The 21,896-nt window shown below is 45.9% G+C and overlaps 1 protein-coding gene across 2 annotated transcripts in view; it reads left to right on the top strand.

Moving 5' to 3' along the window:
- LOC119970136 (phospholipid-transporting ATPase ABCA1-like) overlaps nucleotides 1-21,896 on the top strand; it is a 167,674-nt gene that overhangs the window by 128,240 nt on the left and 17,538 nt on the right. For both annotated transcript variants that reach the window (XM_038804215.1, XM_038804216.1), the window contains 10 exons: nucleotides 2,124-2,248; nucleotides 4,228-4,326; nucleotides 7,839-8,028; nucleotides 8,764-8,858; nucleotides 9,046-9,078; nucleotides 10,818-10,923; nucleotides 13,512-13,586; nucleotides 15,326-15,495; nucleotides 15,717-15,894; nucleotides 19,669-19,784. In XM_038804215.1, the coding sequence (XP_038660143.1) occupies nucleotides 2,124-2,248; nucleotides 4,228-4,326; nucleotides 7,839-8,028; nucleotides 8,764-8,858; nucleotides 9,046-9,078; nucleotides 10,818-10,923; nucleotides 13,512-13,586; nucleotides 15,326-15,495; nucleotides 15,717-15,894; nucleotides 19,669-19,784 (1,187 nt within the window). The remainder of the gene's footprint in view (nucleotides 1-2,123; nucleotides 2,249-4,227; nucleotides 4,327-7,838; nucleotides 8,029-8,763; nucleotides 8,859-9,045; nucleotides 9,079-10,817; nucleotides 10,924-13,511; nucleotides 13,587-15,325; nucleotides 15,496-15,716; nucleotides 15,895-19,668; nucleotides 19,785-21,896) is intronic.

Here is a 21,896-nt window from a genome sequence, read left to right as displayed (position 1 = left end):
GGTGTTGGATTCATCCACCATGAGTAGAGTCGTGTTGAGCTTTGCAACGGTGTCGCTGATGCTGTGATCAGCATGTCCAAATAACTCCTCCATGTCTGAGTAGTATTCTTTGAAACCCATTTCATCTTCGTTGGCTTCTTCTACCACGAGTTGATTCGTGTTGAACTTTGCGACCGTGTCGCTGATGCTGTGATAAGCATATCCGACTGACTCAGCTGTGTCTGAGTAGTATTCTCCGAAAACCAAATCATCCTGGTTGGATTCTTCTACCACGAGTTGATTCGTGTTGAACTTTGCGACCGTGTCGCTGATGCTGTGATAAGCATATCCGACTGACTCAGCCATGTCTGAGTAGTATTCTTTGAAAACCAAATCATCTTGGTTGGATTCATCTACCACGAGTTGGTTCGTGTTGTGCTTTGCGACCGTGTCGCTGATGCTGTGATAAGCATATCCGACTGACCCAGTCAGGTCTGAGAGGTAATCGTCGAAAAACAAATCATCTTTTGTTGTTTCGGAATTCTTTTTGTTCGCTTCACTGTGTGTGGTGAAGGCAGCTTTTTCCAAGGTTTTGTGCAAGTTGTTTTTCACTGTTGGTTTAAGTTCAGGCGTTTTTCTGTGTTCTGAGGCAAGAAAATTTGGTTTTACCACTTTAAGTGTCTTGTTTTCAATTTTCGGGCATTTCCCTTTTAAGTGGGCGTGGTCAGGATTCTCAGACGTCATGACGTCACGCATAGGAACGACTTGCACATGCGCAAATCGGCTTTCTTTCCTTGTGCGGTTCGGTGTCCATTGCGCATGCGCGGCTTGCGCATGCGCATGACGGTCCGCGACAAAGACTTTTTTTGACTGCGCATGCGCGGCTTGCGCATGCGCATAACGATCGGCGCCGCGATCTTTTGTAAACTGCGCATGCGCGACTTCCGGTTCCGGCGCATGCGCGACTTCCGGTTCCGGCGCATGCGCAGACGCGATTTGTAGTTCTTTGCTTACCAGAGACTGCAAAATGTGCTCCGACGCCATTTTATCGCGGATTTCAGCGTTTTTTCTTTCTAAAAGTTGTAAGTTACCTTTTCTTTCCGATCTGGACTGGATTTCAGCGTTCTGGCTTTGTGAAAAATTCATGTTATTTCTTCTTTTTGATCTGTACTGTGCATTCGCGATTTCCTGATCTTTTTGTGATTTTTTAAGTCTTGCATCACTCAGTCTCTGTGCAGGTTGGACTGTGAGCATGCCTTGCTGTTCAAATTTCTCACAGTACTCTTCAAATTTGTTTAGTAACGTTTGTAAGCTGTTCCTGTCTTCACCTTTTGAGTGTTTAAATCCATTATACACTTTCCTATTGACAGGCCCTTCGATGAGAATTGCTATTTTAATTTTGTCTGAGGCTTCTGCTACATCATTAGCTATGAGATAAAAATCGAACATTTGTTTAAACCTTTTCCAGACATTTCTTACATTACCAGTCGTGTCCAGCTGAGGTGGGTATCCATGCCACATCCTCGAATTAGCGATGTCTTCCCCAGTCAAATGTCCAGGAGGAGATTTCCATGCCATTTTGTGCTTTCTGTATCTGCAGCTGAGTTGTCCTGTCGTAAGCGTCCTGAAATCACTGCTGGTACCATGTGTTGTTCCTCGTGTCTTAATAAAGCTCGTAGTCTCAAGTGTGGAGAAGATGCTTTATTGTGAGTTCGTTCAGTTTCCAGAGCTCGACCTAGAACTACCTTCCAGTGCTAACTACCAGCTTTGCTTGCTGTGTGTCCTGCTTACCAGCCCGCCTGCTGTGAAGAGTGTGTCCTCACTTCCTGTCCTGATCTATTTATATGGCTCTCCCGTGCTCCCTCTAGTGGTCGCTCAGTTGTGTTGCATCTGGTTAACTTGTGATCACCACATGACCTTCCTCGACCCCCAGAACCTCTGAGATTTCTTTGCTTTCCCAATCCTCGGCTCTTAGTCATCGCCAAGGTCCACCTCTACTGGCGGCCTTGTCTTCATTGAGTCCTATTGTAAAGCAAAGAGAGCTCATTCATACAGCTTCCATGCAATATTGCTTGGTGGTGTATCATCATTTAACCTGGCTTTTGTACAAGTCTGAAGCAACTCTGACTTTTCTTGTTTTCCAGATTGTCCTGCCCGCTGTGTTTGTCTGCATAGCACTAGTGTTCAGCCTGATTGTGCCTCCGTTTGGTAAATATCCCAGCTTGGAGCTTCACCCCTGGATGTATGACGAGCAGTACACTTTCATCAGGTACGTCTTCAATTGTGGCCAGTCGCAACTCGTGACGGTCAAACAAAGCGATGGTTAAAGGGAGATCGAAACGAACCATTGCCACGGTCACTGATGCTCAATTGAGAAAATAATTTGCCGCTGTGTTCAGTGTGGACAATGACCTGTCAAACAAAACAACAGTAATGAAGGGCCAAGTGGGGTTAGATCCTTCTTCATGGCCCCAACATTGGACACTTGCTCGATTTACTTGCATGCTGCTGTTGCACCTTGAAACGTTTGGTTAAGCATTTTCAGACCATCTGTATTGCCGAATCCGACTGAACCTCTGGAGGATGTCAGGCTTCTGGGAAAAGGAAGAGTGGGCAGGCAGGTGGGCAGCATGGACATGGACCTCCTCTCCCCTCCTATGTGGCACTGATTTGAGGACTGGGCTGTTTTCATTCCCGGGACGCTCTTTTACATTCAGCCATCCAGCTGAGTGCCTGAAATGGGCACCAATCTGGCAGGTTGCAGGAGCAGGATCCCATGGGTGGAATGGAAGGTTGGTGGGCTTATTTCTATCCAGAACATAGAACATACAGACAGAAGGAGGCCATTCGGCCCATCAAGTCTGCACCGACCCACCTAAGCCCTCACTTCCACCCTAGCCCGTAACCCAATAACCCCGTAACCCAATAACCCCTCCTAACCTTTTTTTGGTCACTAAGAGCAATTTAGCATGGCCAATCCACCTAACCTGCACATCTTTGGACTGTGGGAGGAAACTGGAGCACCCGGAGGGAACCCAGGCAGACACGGGGAGAACGTGCAGACTCCGCACAGACAGTGACCCAGCGGGGAATCGAAACTGAGACCCTGGCATTGTGAAGCCACAGTGCTAGCCACTTCTGCTGCCCCCATTCTTTCATGGGATGTGGACATCTTTGATAAGGTCAACATTTATTGTAGACCCCTAATTGCCCATAAATTAAATGGCCTGCTCAGCCATTTCAGAGGGCAGTTAAGAGTCAGCCACATTGCTATGGTTCTGGGGTCACATGTCAACCAGACCAGGTGACGAAGGCAGATTTGCTTCGCTAAAGGGGACATTAGTGCATAAATTTTGAATGGCAATCAATGATAGTTTCATGGTCACCATTAGCAATTTGTTAATTGCTGGTGGGATTTGAACCCATGCCCTCAGAGCTCAGCCTGGGCCTTTGAATTACTAGGCCAGTGACGTAACCTGCAGTGGCACCATCTCCCCAGGAGAACGTAGGGCATTCCCAGGATAGCAGAAGCCCAGACGTTCCTTGTGAGGCCGAAGGCAGCACGTGTGCAAAAATGAGGTCACATTTCAAGCCTTGTACCGAACTCTGCTTGTGGCTCGGCAGGTTTCACTGAGCGGGGTGTCGATGGAAAATTCTCTGATCAGTCAGCTGTTAAAACCCGATCCTAACAATCTCGTAACACCCGAAATTTGCATGTATTACGGGTCAGGAGTTTGAAAATAAACAAATATCCCAGTTAAAGTGGCAATGGGCTGAAATGTTTCAGGAATGGGGCGGTTTTATTACTGGTGGTAGACAGACAAACAAGATGCATTTCCGATGGTGTGCACGTCCTGCTAATCAGGCATGATTGTGCATACACTCGCCAAGGCAGCAATGGAGAGCAATCATGGGAACATTCCCCTTCTACATACTTATGACACTGACAAATGCATGTTTGAAATCAAAGACTTGGCCAATCAAGCTGAAGAAAACAGTCAGAAGAAATGGCATGGTAAAGATATAAAAGGGACAAGGTAGATTTTGATGACACAGGCTGGGGTGTTCTGGCCCTGTCATGGCTGGACCTGCCGTGGGAGATTCGGCGGCCCAGCCAGAGGTCCGCCTGCGTGTGGTGGGACCGGATGACCCTGGCAGCGGGCGGGGTCCGGAAAATCTCACCGACTGTGCCTGCTGCTGGTACAACTTAAATGAGATGACTAACCTTCCTGTATAACCTCTTCGCAGCAATGATGCCCCTGGAGATGAGCACACAGAAAGACTGCTTGACTCTCTTGTTAATAAACCGGGATTTGGCATTCGGTGTATGGAAGGAGACCCTATTCTGTAAGTACATTGCCGATTTTTTTCTTAACACAACCTCAATGTACATGTTTGCTTTTACAAAATAAAAATGAAGATTTGGTTTTGACTCGATTATTGAAGGTCATGCGTTGCAACCATTTTTAAGTACTATCATTTCCTTCAACAACGTGCCTTGAAAGCTTCTGCCTGACATAAATTCTCTAGCTTCTGGAAAGGTCCCAGTGTAAACAGGGGTGGCAGGGTGGCACAGTGGTTAGTACTGCTGCTTCACAATGCCAGGGCATAATTCTGGCCTGGGGTGACTGTGGAGCTTGCCCGTTCTCCCCGTGTCTGCATGGACTTCCTCCGGGTGCTACGGTTTCCTCCCACAGTCCAAAGATATGCGGGTTAGGTGGCTTAGACATGATAAATTGCCCCTTAGTGTCTAAGGTTGTGCAGGTTGGGTTGGTTATGGGGATAGGGTGGGGGTGTGTGCCCTGGTAGAGTGCAGAGTAGATGGACTGAATGGCCTCCTACACTGAAGGAATTTTATGATTCTACGGAAAGGAGAGACAGAAAGCAAGAAACAATAGGCCAGTTAGTCTTTGGGAAAATGGTAGAATCGATTATTAACGGGATGGGAGCAGGACATTTAGGAAATCCCAGAACAATCAGAGTCACCATGGTTTTGTGAAAGGGAAATTGTGTTCGCCAAATTTATTAGAGTCCTTTGAGAATGTAATAAGCAGGGTGGATGGAGGAGAACCAGTGGATTTGGATTTCCAAAAGCCACTCTGCAGGGTGCCACATAAAAGGTTTCTGTACAAGAGCTCATGGTGTGGGGCAGGGAGGTGGGTGGTAATATATAAGCATGGATAGAAGACTGACTAACTAACCGGAAACAGGGACAAATGGGTCACGTTTTGGTAGGCAAACTGTGATTAGTGAAGGGCCCACAGGGACCAGCTCTGCGGCCTCGATTATTTACGATCTACTTTAATAACTTGAATAAAATGACTGACTGTATCATCAGCAAATTTGGCTACAATACAAAGATAGGGAGGAAAACACGGTAAAATAGGGTAACACGGTGATGCACCATCGATTGCACGTGAGGCGAGTGATTTACCAATGTCAGGCTTTAATTAACTAGAACACAGCCTGGCGATCGTCTACAGTGGAAAGGGACGATCGTCAGGCTTCTGAGCATTTATACCTCATTGATAGAGGCGTGGTTAACTCAGCCTCTCGGCCAATCGGTCGAGAGGCACATGACCGACCAGGGCCAATGGTAAGCCGACGTTCTGGCCCAATGGCAGACGAGTATGCAGATCATATCATCACACACGGTAGCATGGTGGTTAGCATAAATGCTTCACAGCTCCAGGGTCCCAGGTTCGATTCCCGGCTGGGTCACTGTCTGTGCGGAGTCTGCACATCCTCCCCGTGTGTGCGTGGGTTTCCTCCGGGTGCTCCGGTTTCCTCCCACAGTCCAAAGATGTGCGGGTTAGGTGGATTGGCCAGGCTAAATTGCCCTTAGTGTCCTAAAAAATAATAAGGTTAATGGGGGTTGTTGGGTTACTGGGATAGGTATACGTGGGCTTGAGTAGGGTGATCATTGCTCAGCACAACATCGAGGGCCGAAGGGCCTGTTCTGTGCTGTACTGTTCTAAAAAAAACAGATTGTGAGGAGGATACAAAAGAGACCACAAAGGGAGTATGAGCAGGTTAAAGGAGTGGGCAAAAAAATGGCAGATGGGGTATAAAGGAGGAATATGTGAGATTGTCCACTTTGGCACGAAGAATAGGAAAGCAGAATCCTTTTCACATGGAGAGAGAGTGCAGAATACGACAGTACAGAAGGATGTTGGCCTTTATTGCAAGGTAAAGGAGTACGATAGTAGGCCAAAAAAGAAAATGCTGGAAAATCTCAGCAGGTCTGTCAGCATCTGTAGGGAGAGAAAAGAGCTAGCGTTTCGAGTCCAGATAACCCTTTGTGAAAGCTCAATAATGGTAGACCAGTTTTGCTGAAACTGCACAAGGCATTGGTGAGACCACACCTGGATCACTGTGTGCAATATTGATCTCTTTACTCAAGGAGGGATATGGTTGCACCAGAAACAGTTCAGAGGAGGTTCAGTCGGCTGATTCCTGGGACGAAGGGGTTTGTCTCACCAGAAACAGTTGAGAAGGTCGGGCCTTTACTCATTGAAGTTTAGCAGTCCGAGAGATGATCCGACTGGAACAGAGGAGATACTGAGGGGACTTGAGGGCATAGATACTGGGATGATGTTTCCTGCCATGGCGGATGTAGAACTCGGGGGCACAGTTTATAAATAAAGGGGTCGCCCATTTAAGATTGGGATGAATAGAATTTCTTCCCTCAGAGGGTCATTAATCTTTGGAATTCCTCTCCAGTGAGAGCTGTGAACTCTGGGGCATTGAATATATTCAAGGCTGAGTTGGACAGAATTTTGACATAACAAGACAGTCTAAGGTTATGGGGGACAGGCAGGAAAGTGGAGTTTGTGACATTATACAAATGTATTGCATGTGAAGAAGTAATGTTATGTTAAGCCTCGCCACTAGATGGGGCTAAGGGACAGTACTATAAATTGCATTGACTTAAATTAAGGGAAGGAGATTAGATTGGAGCTGAAGAAGATAAGATTCATAGTCCATTGCAGAGTTAGTTAATATATAATAGTTTATAATTGGTAGATAGAGATAGTGTTAGCGAGTGTAGTTTAATTGTTACATGTATGTTTGGTATTCAGAATAATGTCAAACTCAAATTTAGTAGTGTTAATAAAATTAGTTCAGTTCTTCAAAAGAGCTTTGTGTATCTTCGTGATCACTAATCCTTCCATCCTGCAAACCCCTCACAAAGATCACCACAGAGTTCAGGCCACATGATCTCATTGAATGGCAGAACAGGCTCAATGAGCCACTTTGCCTAATTCCTCCTCCTATTTCTTATGATTATGAAAATAAAACATGCACTCAAAACGGAAATGCTCCATTAGTTCAGTCCGAAACGTTGCCAGGAAATCTACCAAGGATACTGTCAGAAACCGTTTTGTCAGTCTTAGCTGAGAATAAGTAATATGGACAGGGAGCCTCATGTCAGTGACCCCGCGGTTTGTAACAGGACGCCACTGTGCAATTATTCTCCTTATTGTTGCTATGCAAACGGTCACATTGCAGTTGTCAGAATTCCTCTTTTCCTATGATGCCAGCCTGCTGCACTGTGAAGCTCTGGTCACCTGTCCTGATATCTAATTTTGTGGTTTGATGTCATATTTATGTTTGATGTCAAATGTTTAATGTCAAAATTAGTTTGATAGCTCTCCTGTTATGTGCCATGGGGCACTTACCATGGTTAAGGTTACCATATGCTGTGCAAATTCTTGGCATTGTTGCGATACAGTTGGCCATAATGCAGTCACTGATGTCAAAACAGTGCAAAACCCATGGGGCTAAGCTGAGTTAAGTGTTTGAAGAATGGGACTCAAAGATAAATGGCTGTCTCTTGTGGTCTGCGCTCCTTTTAGGAATCATCCCTGTGAGCCTACCGTTGAAGAATGGATGATGCCTTCTATCTCGGATTCTATAATGGATGTCCTTCTCAATGGAAATTGGACAATGGACAATCCTTCGCCGGCGTGCCGGTGCAGTGATAATTCTATAAAGAAAATGCTCCCTGACTGCCCTGCAGCCGCTGGTGGATTTCCTCCTCCTCAGGTAACAGCCAAATACATGTTGTGACGTCAACACAGTGATGGACGTAATGCTCATTGTATCACACCTTCAACTGAATATGTCTGCGAATGAAGAATCCCCAATAGCCAACTAACCTTTAGCAATTGCGCGGTCATTATGATATCACGAGGTCAGGCAAGAATGCTTGCAATTGCACAGCTACACGTTTTAGAGTAACATAAAGGCCGGAGCATTTTAGTGAGAAAAAAGTCACTCACTAGAAAGATCAAAGTCCTGCTTCACATTCAGCTGCAGAAGTAACACGGCACATTTTGTACTATTTGTACTATAAGACATTCTGTGCTGGCTGCATTGATGTAACAATGATCTTGATTTCACACCAACATAATCCATACTTTTGTTTTGTTGGAAAAATATACTTTATTTGCTGCTTATAGGAATTTGCTGTGTGCAAATCACCACATTTCATACATTACAACAATAGCTGCAGAACTTGAGTACTACTTTTAAAAAAAAAGATGCTGTCAAAGCTTTTCATCTTGGACTCATCAGAGCAGAGTCACAAGAATATCAAATTTGGAAGCCACATTGTCACTTACTTACCAAGTAGCTTTTAACATTGGCATCAGGCTTTTAGTTATATTTAAAGTGAAGACAAAAGGGAATTAATATAACGCCCTCCAAAGGAGTGGGCATGAAATCAGCAACTTTGGAATCACTGGAAACATTTGCTATTTTTCTTCCCTCCCTTTCTAGATTAAATTGAACTCGACAGACATCCTGCAGAACTTGTCGGGCAGGAACGTATCAGATTACCTTGTGAAAACCTATGCACAAATCATTGGGAGAAGGTAACTTGTGAATCATTTAAAATTGGATTGTTGTTACTGATGTAATATAGTGGTGAAAAGGGTGTCACGCGATCAGGCAAAAACATTGCAACTGGGCATTCGATTGAGAATGTTTCTCACATATTTTGTTTTTGCTGCCATGTACCAAGTGTTCTCAATTCTTTATTCTGGTTTGTTTTTTTAACAGTTTAAAGAACAAAATGTGGGTGAATGAGTTCAGGTAGGTTAATGAGTAATTTATCTTCTTCTGCCTCTCGACTGGTACTCTTTTCAGAACTTTGAGAATGATTTTGGGGCGCAAAGCAAATTGTATTCTGCAGAAGCGACTCTGTAGCAGAATAACAGTCGATCTTGCATGGTGCCCTTTTGACACTTGGTTGCCACTCCTTCTGAAGGCTGGTGGGTGCCCTTCCGGCCCCTTCGCCAGTTGAGGCTCTTGAATTCCAGGTCGAGCAGCCCAGCACGGGAAGGAGGGAGCTCCTTGGGAGCCACCCAGCAGCCCTTGCTACCCACTCTCCTCTCCCGTGACCTCCACCCCGCGAATCCCCCTTCCGCCATCACTCAACTGCGGCAAGTCTCTCTCTGATTGACCAGCAGGTTTGGAGGAGGTGACATTTTAGCCTCCGGGATTTTTGATCCCGAGGAAGACCCACTGCTGCCCAGTTAAGTGTCCAATTGGCACGTAATATGCCTGCCTTCTCAAAGGTAGGCGATGTGGGGCCTCTAAGTGGCTTTGCAGCCTTTCGGCTCCATTGAATTCTATCCATTAACTCGAGGCTGGATTTTACACTCTCGCTCTGGTATGTTTGAAGGTGGCGGGTGCACATAAAATCCAGGACGTGGCTTTCTCATCACCTACCTTCCTGTCCCCAACTTGTCTGATATTTTCCAGGGGGGGGGGACAGAGGAGGCATTGGGCAGTCGGTGTGCACTTGAGCCTGTTGAGGCCCTTAAGTCCTTTTAGGTTTACTGGCTGAGCATTACTGCACAAAAGCGTAAACCATGGGGCTGGTTTAGCACAGTGGGCTAAACAGCTGGCTTGTAATGCAAAACAATGCAAGCAGCGCGGGTTCAATTCCCGTATCAGCCTCCCCGAACAGGCGCCGGAATGTGGCGACTAGCGGCTTTTCACAGCAATTTCATTGAAGCCAACTTGTGACAATAAGCAATTATTAAATTATTACATATGCAGTTCCTTGTTCCTTTACCGATGCTGCGTGAAAATCCTAGCACTCCCCCCTCTTAACAGCTGTCCCTACACCACGTGGACTAAGGCAGTTCAAGAAGGCAGCTCATCACCATCTTCTCTAGGGCAGTTAGTGATGGGTAATAAACCACTTACCAGTGGTACTCACATTTGAAGAACAGATGTAGATATAAAAATGCAGACCCAATGCATTACTTAGGTAAAGTGTTCCATTAAATATATTGGATAAGAGGAAAGAGTGTTTGAAGCTCAGAATTATGAATGGCTCACTCAAATAATAGAAAGAAGTTCCACCGGCTGACCGACGAGCTGAAACTCTTCTGTGCCAAAGATCAAACATACTTGTGCTCAAAGCCATTGGGAAGATTTTTTTTATCCTTTCTTTCACGGAACGTGGGTGCTCCGGTTTCCTCCCACAGCCCAAACATGCGAGGGTTGGCCGTGCTAAAATTTCCCCTTCGTGTCCAGGGATGTGTAGATTAGGTGGGGTTATGGCGTTAGGCCGGGGGTGAGTGGGCCTAGGTCGGGTGCTCTTTCACCAGCTGCCATGGTGGCATTTGAACCCATGCCCCTGAGAATTAGCCTGACCATCTAGATTACTAGCCCATTGACATTACCACTGCGCCTGAGTTTCCCCGAAGTACCTTTGCGGATCATTGGGTAAAGCACGGTGATCCAACAACCTGTTGCAACAAAGATATTTCCACTTCTGCAAGTCGAGGGCCAGCCACTGATTTGTTCTTGACCTCTAGGTATGGAGGATTTTCATTGGGCGGTGAAAGCTCTCAGTTACTGCCACCACGAGAAGAGGTCACTGAAGCCATACTCCAGTTGAAGAAGATGCTCGAATTGACACGGGTTAGTACTGGATTTTGTTTTTATTTTTTTATAAATTTAGAGTACATTTTTTTCCAATTAAGGGGCAATTTAGCGTGGCCAATCCACCTGCCCCACTCATCATTTGAGTTGTGGGGGCGAAACCCACGCAAACATGGGGAGCATGTGCAAACTCCACATGGACAGATTGAACCTGGGACCTCGGCGCCGTGAGGCAGTAGCACAAACCACTGCACCACCGTGCTGCCCGAGTACTGGATTTTTATTACAGTCAAATGCCTTGTGATATAATTTTGAACAGTTTGCGTGAAATAATAGTGGAACAAAACCTTTTAAAATGCTCAAACTAGTGTTGCAAACAGTAGTTGTGAGTCTGAGGTCAGTTATTCCCGTTCTTTAGTCCCCCGCATCTGTTTAGTAGCTTTGGTCGCACATCTGCTACCTGACCCCTGGGTCCCAGGTTTTCAGGGGTAGTCCTATAGACAGCTCAAGGAGAAGTGAAATACGATCAGAATTAATTCTCCCCCTGCCTCCATGGGGACACCAGCGCCCCCCTCCAATCTCCACCATGAGACTCCGATTGGAAACTCTAAGAGGTGAATTGAACTGTGTGGCGGCATTGAGCGCTGTTGATGTAAAACTCAGTCACGTTGAAACAAACTGCATGGTCCAATGCTTTTCTTCATTCTCAGGATTTGGGCATCATTGGTGAGGCCAGCAGTTATGGCTCACCCTTGGTTTCCCTGGGAATGGTTGATGCAAAGGGTGCCACTTCAGGAGGAAGTTACTGTGAAATGGTTAAGGCGACAACCGGCCACTCAGGGTATCAAAAATGGTCAAAATCCCAACCTAGCTAGTGACGTCCATATCCTGGTTAAAATAACTGGGATACTGGTTGTTTTAGTTGCTTCATGGCACAATACCCCTACACCTTTGACAAAGCTCCTGCAATATCACCTTCCAAAATGCACAAACTCTACCGCCTAGAAGAACAAGGGCAGCAGACGCAGGGGGAATATACAAGAACCTGCGAGTTCCCTCCACATTACACACGGTAGCTCACTTGGAACTATCGCCATTCCTTAACTGTCGCTGGATCAAAATCCCGGAGCCCCCGTCCTATCAGCACTATGGGTGTATCTACATCACAAGGCCTGCAGCGGTTCAAGGAGACTGCTCATCGCCACTTCCTCAAGGAAAATTACGGATGGACAGTAAATCCTGGCCATGCCAATGATATCCACACATCCCATTAACAGATGAAGAAAAAGATGGATACATTTAGTACAGTACCGCCAACTCTTAAACCATTGGGAGAACTTAAAACATTGTAATATGCTTCAATACTGCCTCTCATAGAACATAGAACAGTACAGCACAGAACAGGCCCTTCGGCCCTCGATGTTGTGCCGAGCCATGATCACCCTACTCAAACCCACGTATCCACCCTATACCCATAACCCAACAACCCCCCCTTAACCTTACTTTTTAGGACACTACGGGCAATTTAGCATGGCCAATCCACCTAACCCGCACATCTTTGGACTGTGGGAGGAAACCGGAGCACCCGGAGGAAACCCACGCACACAGGGGGAGGACGTGCAGACTCCACACAGACAGTGACCCAGCCGGGAATCGAACCTGGGACCCTGGAGCTGTGAAGCATTTATGCTAACCACCATGCTACCCTGCTGCCCCATTCTCGTTTGAATAATATTCCTGTAAAACAGGCTAAACAATTACTGGATGTTTGAATAATATGAAGGGAAGCCAATCAAATCAATAACTGGATGAAAAGACCTTTCCAACACTTGGATATCTAAGCTAGAGTATTCTCAGAACCCTGATGCTAATCAACCTTTGCTTCTGGGAGTCATAGTGTCTTTCAAACCTCCAGCATTCAGAGGATGGAATTTCCTGAACCCTCTCCTGCTCTGTGTTTTCCAGTGGCAAAAGCAGCTTGCCATGTGCCTTTAGGGGCTGTACGGTGGCACTGCTGCCTCACAGCTCCAGGGACCCGGGTTCAATTCTGGCCTCAGGTGACTCTCTGCGAGGAGTTTGCACGTTATCCCCGTGTCAGCGTGGGTTCCCTCCGGGTGCTGCAGTTTCCTCACACAGCCCAAAGATGTGTGGGTTAGGTGGATTTAAAAATTGTCCCTTAGTGCCCAAAATGTTAGTTGGGGTTATTAGGTGACGGGGATGGGGGAGTGAAGACGTTGGCTTAAGTAAGGCGCTCTTTCCAGGGGCCGGTGCAGACACGGCACTGTAAATTCTATGACTCTATAATTGCTATTGACCGCTGGCAGTATCTTCCAGTCCCGCCATTGTCTACGGAATTTTCCATTGCTCACCCGACCCACTGCCAGGGAACCCATAGTGGGACGCCATGGGAAGGGCTGGAAAATCCCATGCATAGTCTTGCAATGCCCCTCCTCGCCAAGTTGGAGCCGATACACATGACTTACATTGGTTGATCTGTGCGATGCATCTTACGAATGATTGTGAATTGACAAGCTGCCAATGACTCCTGCCTCCTGCTAAAGAGTGAACCTGGCTGATGCTATTTGCGCAGTTAAGATCTATTAATTGTTTCACTCTTCACCCCCCAGGGCAGTGCCTCTGACCGATTTATGAGCCAGCTACCGAAGTTCATGTCTGGATTAGACACAAAAGATAACGTGAAGGTAAGACATGACCTGTTTTGACTTAGTGAGGGCTCAGCATTTCTTCCAGTCAAGCATTTTAAAATCCGATGCTCCTTCCCCAGTCTAATAATACTTTGCTTTTGAATGCATAAAAAGAGAACACTGCAATTTGCTATATTGCTTTAATTGGACGTGTTTTTGTGCTGATGGAGGGGACTGATGTCAGTGTGCGGAACAGAGTGCACACTTCTGCTTTTTCCAACCAGTGTCAACACCCATTCTCACTGTAGCACAGCTTGGCACAGAGTAAAGCGTGCTTCTATTCTGCATCAATAATCCTAACAGAGCCATCTCGACGATGCAATGTGTGTCCCACACAGTTGGTAGCTGAGATTCCCTGACTATCCAATTGTTACCTATATCGGGGATTTGGACAAGGTACATAGGGAGAAACTGTTTCCACCAGCAGAGAGCACAGATTTAATTTAACTGGCAGAACAGCCAGAGTTGAGGACAACTTTTTTAATGCAACAAATTGGCATGCACGCTCTATCTGAAAGGGTGATTGAAGCAGATTTAGTCGTAACCTTCAAAAGAATATTGCGTGGAGACCTAAAGGGGGGAAAACACTTGCTGGTCTGAGAACAAAGTGGTTCAAAGGGGTTTAGGTGCTCGCTGATTCTACGTTGCTAAAATATTGGCACTTGCGTTGCGTTTGCTTCCTTTCACACAGTGTCCTTGTATTTATTAGCTCACTCTCAGATCGCACAGCCGTGAAAATAGCATTCAAAATCACAGGCCTGCCAGGGCTGATTTTTACTGTTCCCAGGCAAGAAACAGGCAGCAATAGAACGACCGTCTATTATACACCACCTGGCCCCACCTCTCCCCAATTTTCCTCATCATTCACTTCAACAATAGAAATCAGTCCCCCCCAGTTTTGGGGTCTCAACGTATAGTAAGCACATTGTTAACTTCATTAAAAATATCGCATCCTCTATTTCGTCCTACAGGCAAAGATTTTTACTCTTACTGACGAACCATTTAAAACCTAAAACTGTGAAGAGTTTTGCAGCTAAAGGTCTTTGCTGGTGTTTATGCTGTACACGCGTCTCCTCCAACCCTACTTCATCTGACATGAGGGTCAATTTTAACTCAATTCCATTGCCTAAGTTTCCCTAATCCTTATTTCTTTGGGAATTTGGTCTTGTTCTATTTATTACTTCCTTCCAAGTGACCATTCAGTCCATTTTTCATTATCCCTGGTTGGCAGTAAAGAGTCTAGAGGTCAAATGGCCTCAGATACAGTTCCCTGATCTATGCAGTTAGGTTGTGAGCATCCCCAGGGTAGAGCTCACCCGGAGTGTGTACCTAATCACCGATGCCAGCTGGTGTTTGCAAGCACATGCAAGTGCACACGTGAACGGGTGGATGTCAGGCGAGGGTAGGGTCGAGCTGATCTATGATTTTTCCAGCCACCAAAGCCAAATAGCCCACCAGCTCTGAGGGTTGTTCACCTCAAGCATGTGAGAGATGACTCTCGAGTGAAGTAATTGATGGGCAGACTGCAGCCTATGGAACTGTTAACACAGCAGGAGTCCATGAGAAAAGGGAAGAAAACCACACACAAATACAAAGAGTATTAAGCTTCAGTGAAAAATAATGCTCTCGCATGGGGCAGACTGGGTCAGGTAAACGTTGCATTTGTACCAATGTTACAGCGAACCCATACTATCAATAATAATGTTTCACACTAGCCATTTGGTTTTGCAATTTAGATCTGGTTTAACAACAAAGGTTGGCATGCCATCGGAGCCTTCCTGAACGTCATGAACAATGCCATTCTGCGTACTCGTCTCGCAAACGGAGAAGATCCGAGCACATATGGAATTACCGCCATTAATCACCCGCTCAACCTGACCAAGGAGCAGATCTCCGAAGTGGCACTGTAAGTATCTGCTACTTGCTTTTCTCCCTGCAAACTATCTTTGGGCAAATCAAATTGCTCTTGCCGATGACTAAAGGGTTTGCAAGGGCTTCTTCGGTTTTTCTGAAGCGGTGGGCGCCCCACATCCCCCCTTACTCAGATATCCCTCCTTTCTTTCTTGAACAGAACCATCTGATTGCCCGGTTTGACGATCCTGATTCTTGTTTTTGTTTCCGTTGCAGGATGACCACGTCGGTGGACGTTTTAGTTTCGATCTGCGTGATCTTCGCCATGTCCTTCGTCCCGGCCAGTTTTGTTGTCTTCCTGATTCAGGAGCGGGTCACCAAAGCCAAACACATGCAGCTCATCAGCGGAGTGAAGCCGGTCATGTACTGGGTGGCTAACTACGTGTGGGATATGGTAAGTAGGAAACTTCATCACGAGATGCCTCGAACCGTGAGACGCTTCTTACCAAGAAGTGTGCAGCAGCCTCAAGAGGGAATTGGACATTGGAAAAAGGAAAATTTGTAGGGTTACAGGGGTGGGGTTGGGGGGGGGGTGCATTTTGAACTGGCGAGTGGCTCTAATTGATTAACTTTCTTGGAGAGCCAGCATTGCCACGATGGCCTGAATGGCATCCTTCTGCGCCGCATGATCCCCTGAGGTTTCAGTGCTGGTGTATTTCCTCCTGTGGTTCTTATTGGTTGATGGAAAAGCCACAGAAAACCTGGCATGGTGTTTTTGCGGCTTTTTCACGGAAATTGGGGTGTGGAATCAGGAGGGAAACCCCTCCAGCAATTCGGCCCCCCTTTAACATGGAACATAGAGAAATACAGCACAGAACAGGCCCTTCGGCCCACGATGTTGTGCCGAATTTTTGTCCCAGATCAAGAACAAATTAATCTACACCCCATCATTCTACCGTAATCCTCGTACCTATCCAATAGCCGCTTGAAGGTCCCTAATGTTTCCGACTCAACTACTTCCGCAGGCAGTGCATTCCATGCCCCCACTACTCTCTGGGTAAAGAACCTACCTCTGACGTCCCCCCCTAGATCTTCCACCATTCACCTTAAATTTATGTCCCCTTGTAATGGTTTGTTCCACCAGGGGAAAAAAAGTCTCTGACTGTCTACTCCAACTTTTCCCCTGATCATCTTATAAACCTCTATCAAGTCGCCCCATATCCTTTCTGAAAAGGAATTCGCAGTCCCTCTTGCAGATATATCTTCCTCCATTGTACCACTGTTGACAGTAAAAAAAAATAGTCTCAAGCCTTCTTTGCAGTCAGCTGACAATTCCCCAGAGAAATATCGTCCTTGTTTTCACAGGGCTGTTGAAAGTTTAAAAAAATAAATCTCATTTATATTATGAGGGTGAATAGTTAATCCCCCAGAGGATTGGCATTACTGAAATGCAAAATAATACCTGGCAGTCTGAGTGTCCCAGAATCTGCTCATGTAGGGCTTTTCTGGAGAAGGAACAAATTGTTCAAAAAAGGATGTACGCTCTGTTCCTTCACTCGCAATTCTTTTACATTTATGAATGAATTATGATGTGTTTTCCAATTTTTGGCAAAGGCATCTTAAACCGCTGCCTTGTAATCAGTCCAATCGCCACTAGCCTCCAAGTTAATGCTATCTGCTACTCTTTGCGACACAAAACTGCAGTGCTAATTGCTGTACCTAGTGTGCCTGCACGGCATGCTGGTGCCCTCTAGTGTTGGGAAGCAAGAATTGTCAGAACACAGACTCCTCAGCAACCCCTCAGTGGCATTTTAATTAATCGACATGCCAGATCATGAACCGTAGAGCAAGGATTCAACTGGGTCATTGGTTTTGTGTGTGGAATCGCGTTTGTGAATATCTCCTCTGTTCGTTATTTTCAGAATAAGCCTAAAATGTTCTGTTGGAGGCAGTTTATAATTTGGTTGGAAGTATTTTGATCAACGATCTTACAACACGTAGCAACCAGAGGAATTCTTATTCCAAAGTCTGGTTCAGTCAAGGTATTAGACTTATGTACCTGAAGAAAGGCCTTGTGGGGTGGTGGTAGCACCCCTCCAGGTTTGAGTTCAACTCCAGGACTTATTGGCCACGGACAGAGCATTCAGCGCGGTTCAATGGGCTGATAATCAGCTCGGGATTCCTTCCACAACTTTCCCCACCGTTCCCCAAAGGGTTAAAAAGAAACAGTATATGGATGTGAAGATACGCTATCAACAACAACCTGGCTGTCACACCCACTTCATCAGGAAATGTGTAAAGAAATGAAGGTGGTTAAAGTTCTGGCTGTCACAGACCACATCCTTTAACAATATCCAGGTTAACAAATTAGATTTGTTTGTGCATCACGCTCGTGACGTATTTGGGATGGTTGACCATATGCCTATTTTTTAAATCATTCCTCAAGAATGGAGTTGGTTGAAGTCTTAGGTGTTTATTACGACTGTCTTAACCAACCCAAAGTTTGTGATAGATAATTTCTTCTATACATGCTTTTACATGGCAGTAAACATTCTTGGGTTATGATTAAGGATTTTAAGTGACTCCCTGTTTTTGAGGTTTGCTCAGAATTTATCGAAATTGAAACATTGTCGCATTGATTTTAAGAAATCAGAACATCATATTCTAGTTATTTCCTGGGATATGGGCATTGCTGGCTGGGCCATTCCAACTTGTCCTCGAGTAGATGGTGGTGAGCTGCCATCTTGAACTCCTACAGTTCCAGGAACTACTACAGTCGAGGTTAGGCACACCCTCAGTCCTGTTAGGGAGGGAGTTCCAGGATTGTGGCCCAGTGTCAGAGAAGGAACGGCGATATATTTCCAAGTCAGGGTGGGTGTGAGGTAAACTTGCAATTGATGCCGTTCCCATGCAACAGCTGCCCTCGTCGTTCTAGGTGTTGAGATGGGGGGGGGGGAGTTGGAAGGTGTTGTTGAAGAAGGCTAGGTGAGTTGCGGCAGTGCATCCTGCAGATGATGCACATTGCTGACAAGATGCATCGGTGGTGGAGGGAGTGGATGTTGAAAGTGGTGAAAAGCACGCCAATCAAGCAAACTGCTTTATTATGGGTGGTGTCAACCTTTTTGAATGTTGATGGAGCCACATTTATCCCGCTAAGTGTTTTAAAAATAAATTTAGACGACCAAATAATTTTTTTTTCCAGTTAAGGGGCAATTTAGCATGGCCAATTCACTTACCCTGCACATCTTTTTGGGTAGTGGAGGTGAGACCCATGCAGACATGGGGAGAATGTGCAAACTCCACATGGACAGTCACCCGAAACCGGGATCGAACCCGGAACATCGGCACCGTGAGACAGCAGTGCTAACCACTGCACCACCTTATCTCGCTAAGTTGAAAGTATTCCATCAAACCCCTGGCTTATGCCTTGTAACTAGTGGACATGCATTGGGGATCAGTTGGCGAGTTATTCTCCACAGAATTCCCTCTCCTCTGACTTGCTCTTGTAGCCACAGTATTCTTATAGATGGTCTAGTTCAATTTCTAGTCAATGGTGACCCCAAGGATGTTGATTGTGGAGAATTTAGCAATGGTAATGTCATGGGAAAATGGTTAGATTGTCTCTTGTTGGAGATGGTCATTGTCTGGCATTTGTTTGGCACAAATGTTGCTTGGCACTTGCCAGCCCAAGTCTGAATGCTGTCCAGGCCTTGCTGCGTGTGGACACGAGACTGCATCAATATCGGAGGAGTTATGAATGGCACTGATTATTGTGCAATCATCAGTGAACATCCCCACTTCATTATGATGGAGGGAAGGTTATTGATGAAGCAGCTGACGATGGTTGGGCCTAGGACACTACTCTGGGGAACAATGTCCTGGGGCTGAGATAATTGACCTCCAAAAACTACACCTATCTTCCTTTGTGCTCACCATGGTGCCAATCAGTGGAGTGTTTACCCCTGAATTCCCGTTTACTTTGGTTTTGCTAAAATTCTGACCACAGAGTTCATAGACTTTACAGTGCAGAAGGAGGCCATTCGACCCATCAAGTTTACACTAGCCCTTGGAAAGAGCACCCAAGGGGAAGAATTCAAGAGGAAGAAGCCCAATTATTCCGAGAGAGACCCTAAAACTAAACTGCAGCCGACAAAACATTTTTGTTTGACGTGAACCCACTGATGAAATATTACTGTTAATCACAAGTGTTGATTTTGTTTTCTTGCAGTGTAACTATGTGGTTCCTGCCACCCTGGTCATCCTCATTTTTGTCTGTTTCCAACAAAAGTCCTACGTGTCTTCCTCAAACCTGCCCGTGTTGGCTTTGCTTCTCTTCCTCTATGGGTAAGTCAATGCATTGTTGCTCTGCTTATTCTCAGTGCCTTTAGTTTGGAAGGAATGCAACAAAATGGCTGCCGAACTTCAAAGCGCACACCTCTCTTTATTGTTCACTTTCCGTGAAAGATCTCCGTTTGAGTAGAGGGTTCCGGTTTATGCTCCTATTTGCATCGGGATCCAAGACATCCAATAGATTCCCTGGACCCAAAGCGGCGCAGACATGTTGCATCTGAACTGAAGACGGAAGGGGCATCTTTAGGCAATGTTACCATTGACAGACTCAACAAAGTATCTGGCAAAAACATTCAAGAGGAACGCGACTCATTTTATGCTCTCAAGCCTTACTTTGCTGCCTGCCGCTTTGTCGGGGTGTAGCAGCCTAATCCCCACCTCCCACGCGCACACACACACACAAACATAAGAAATATTCTTCACTTTGTACTGCGGTGCAAACACGGCGATTGAGAATTGGCAGCTCGTTTTCCATTTTTCCCATATTTCAAAACGCGCTGTAAACCCACCTGTCCCTTTATTTTACGCCGATGTCTAATTCTAAGAAAGGAAAGAAAGCTTTAATTTATGTCTTTCCTTTCACAACCTCAGGACATACGTTTCAGCCCATGAAGTATGTTTGAAATGCAGTCACTGCTATAACGAAGGAAATGTGGCAGCCAATTTGTGCAAGTTCCCATAAATAGCAATATGATAAGGGATCACTTTATCTTCTTTAGTGGAGAGGGAGAAGGATACCGTGGTAGAGCGGAGACATCTGCATTCCATATAAAGCCTCGTTTCCACCGGCATAAATTACATTTGCACTAATACCTAGTTATATCGTGGACGGGATTCTCCGCTTCCCCAACCGCGTGTTTGTTGGCGGAGCGCTGTACACTGGTGATGGAATTCTCTACTCCCTTCGCTTGTCAATAGGATTTCCTATTGAAGCCACCCCACGCCTCTGGGAAACCTGAGGGCGGGGAGCGTTGCCATGGGAACAGAGAATCCCAATAGCTGGAGAATTCCGGCCCATCAATTCCATCAACTTTCTGGTAAATATGCTTCATGCTGCACATTGGTTTGAAACTAGTATTTGCTACTTGAAATAACCCCCCCTCAATGACCTACTCCTCTTCCTGTGGCCCAGCTTCTTTAGGAGTTGGGTTAACTGACAAAGCTAATTCATGAAGGACTCCTTCAACCAACAGTTCCCAGTGATGTAGGTTAGCTTAAATCATCATCACAGATGCCAATCACCCCACCCCTCATCAGAGAGGAAAGAGATAGCTCGTCACATCAGTCTGAGCTTGATTCAGTACATATTGATCGGTCATCCTAGTTCTGCTCCTTCATCTTTCAGGTTCCTCCCCTTCCCCACACGCGCTGCATTATAAAGTAGGAAAGGAGGCCAATCGATCCATTATGCCTGAAAGAGTTTACAAATTAACCCCACTGAGGTGCTCTTTCCCTGGAGCTCTGAATATTTCCTCTTCAACTATAAGCGATTCCAATTCTCCTTTTGAGAGCCATCATTGAATCTGCTTCTGCCACCCTCTCAGACAGTGCACTTCCCCATTTCTGGGTCTGGACACGTGCCGGGGCTTCCTGCACCCCAGTCATTAACAGTGCTGCTTGTCGGCCTCCTGGGCAATGGTGTGGAATTTGGGCACAGATTGGCACAGAGGCAGATTCTTCTCCCTGAGGGTAAGGTAGCTGGGCGGAGACATTCAGCTTGTGGGCCCTGGGAAAAGAAATCTCATGCTCCTCTACCCAGGGCGTTGTTGCATTGAGACCCAGTCCACTCTCAGGCAGAGGAGGGAGGATGTGACCATTTTCTGAATAATACCCTCGCGGCTCCCACTCAGTAATGGGGACAACTGGGTGCAGGAAATGTAACGAAGAAACCTTGGAAATTTGTAAGTCTAAGAAGCTACTATTCCTTCAAAGTTTAGCCAGTAATAAAGGTGATGCCCAACTTTCTGAACAGTGGTAATTGGTCCCCAGTTTTGTTTGATGGCAGTTAAAGTGCAGAGATTGCTGTAATGTAAACAAACGTGGCAGCCATCTTGCCCAGAGCAAAGACCCAGAAACAGGATTAGTATAATTAATGAGCTAATGTTG

This window comes from Scyliorhinus canicula, chromosome 8 (genome assembly GCF_902713615.1).
Source record: "Scyliorhinus canicula chromosome 8, sScyCan1.1, whole genome shotgun sequence".
Classification (NCBI taxonomy): domain Eukaryota; kingdom Metazoa; phylum Chordata; class Chondrichthyes; order Carcharhiniformes; family Scyliorhinidae; genus Scyliorhinus; species Scyliorhinus canicula.
The sequence above is the reverse complement of the archived record's forward strand: the minus strand, read 5'-3'. Positions and strand labels throughout refer to the sequence as shown.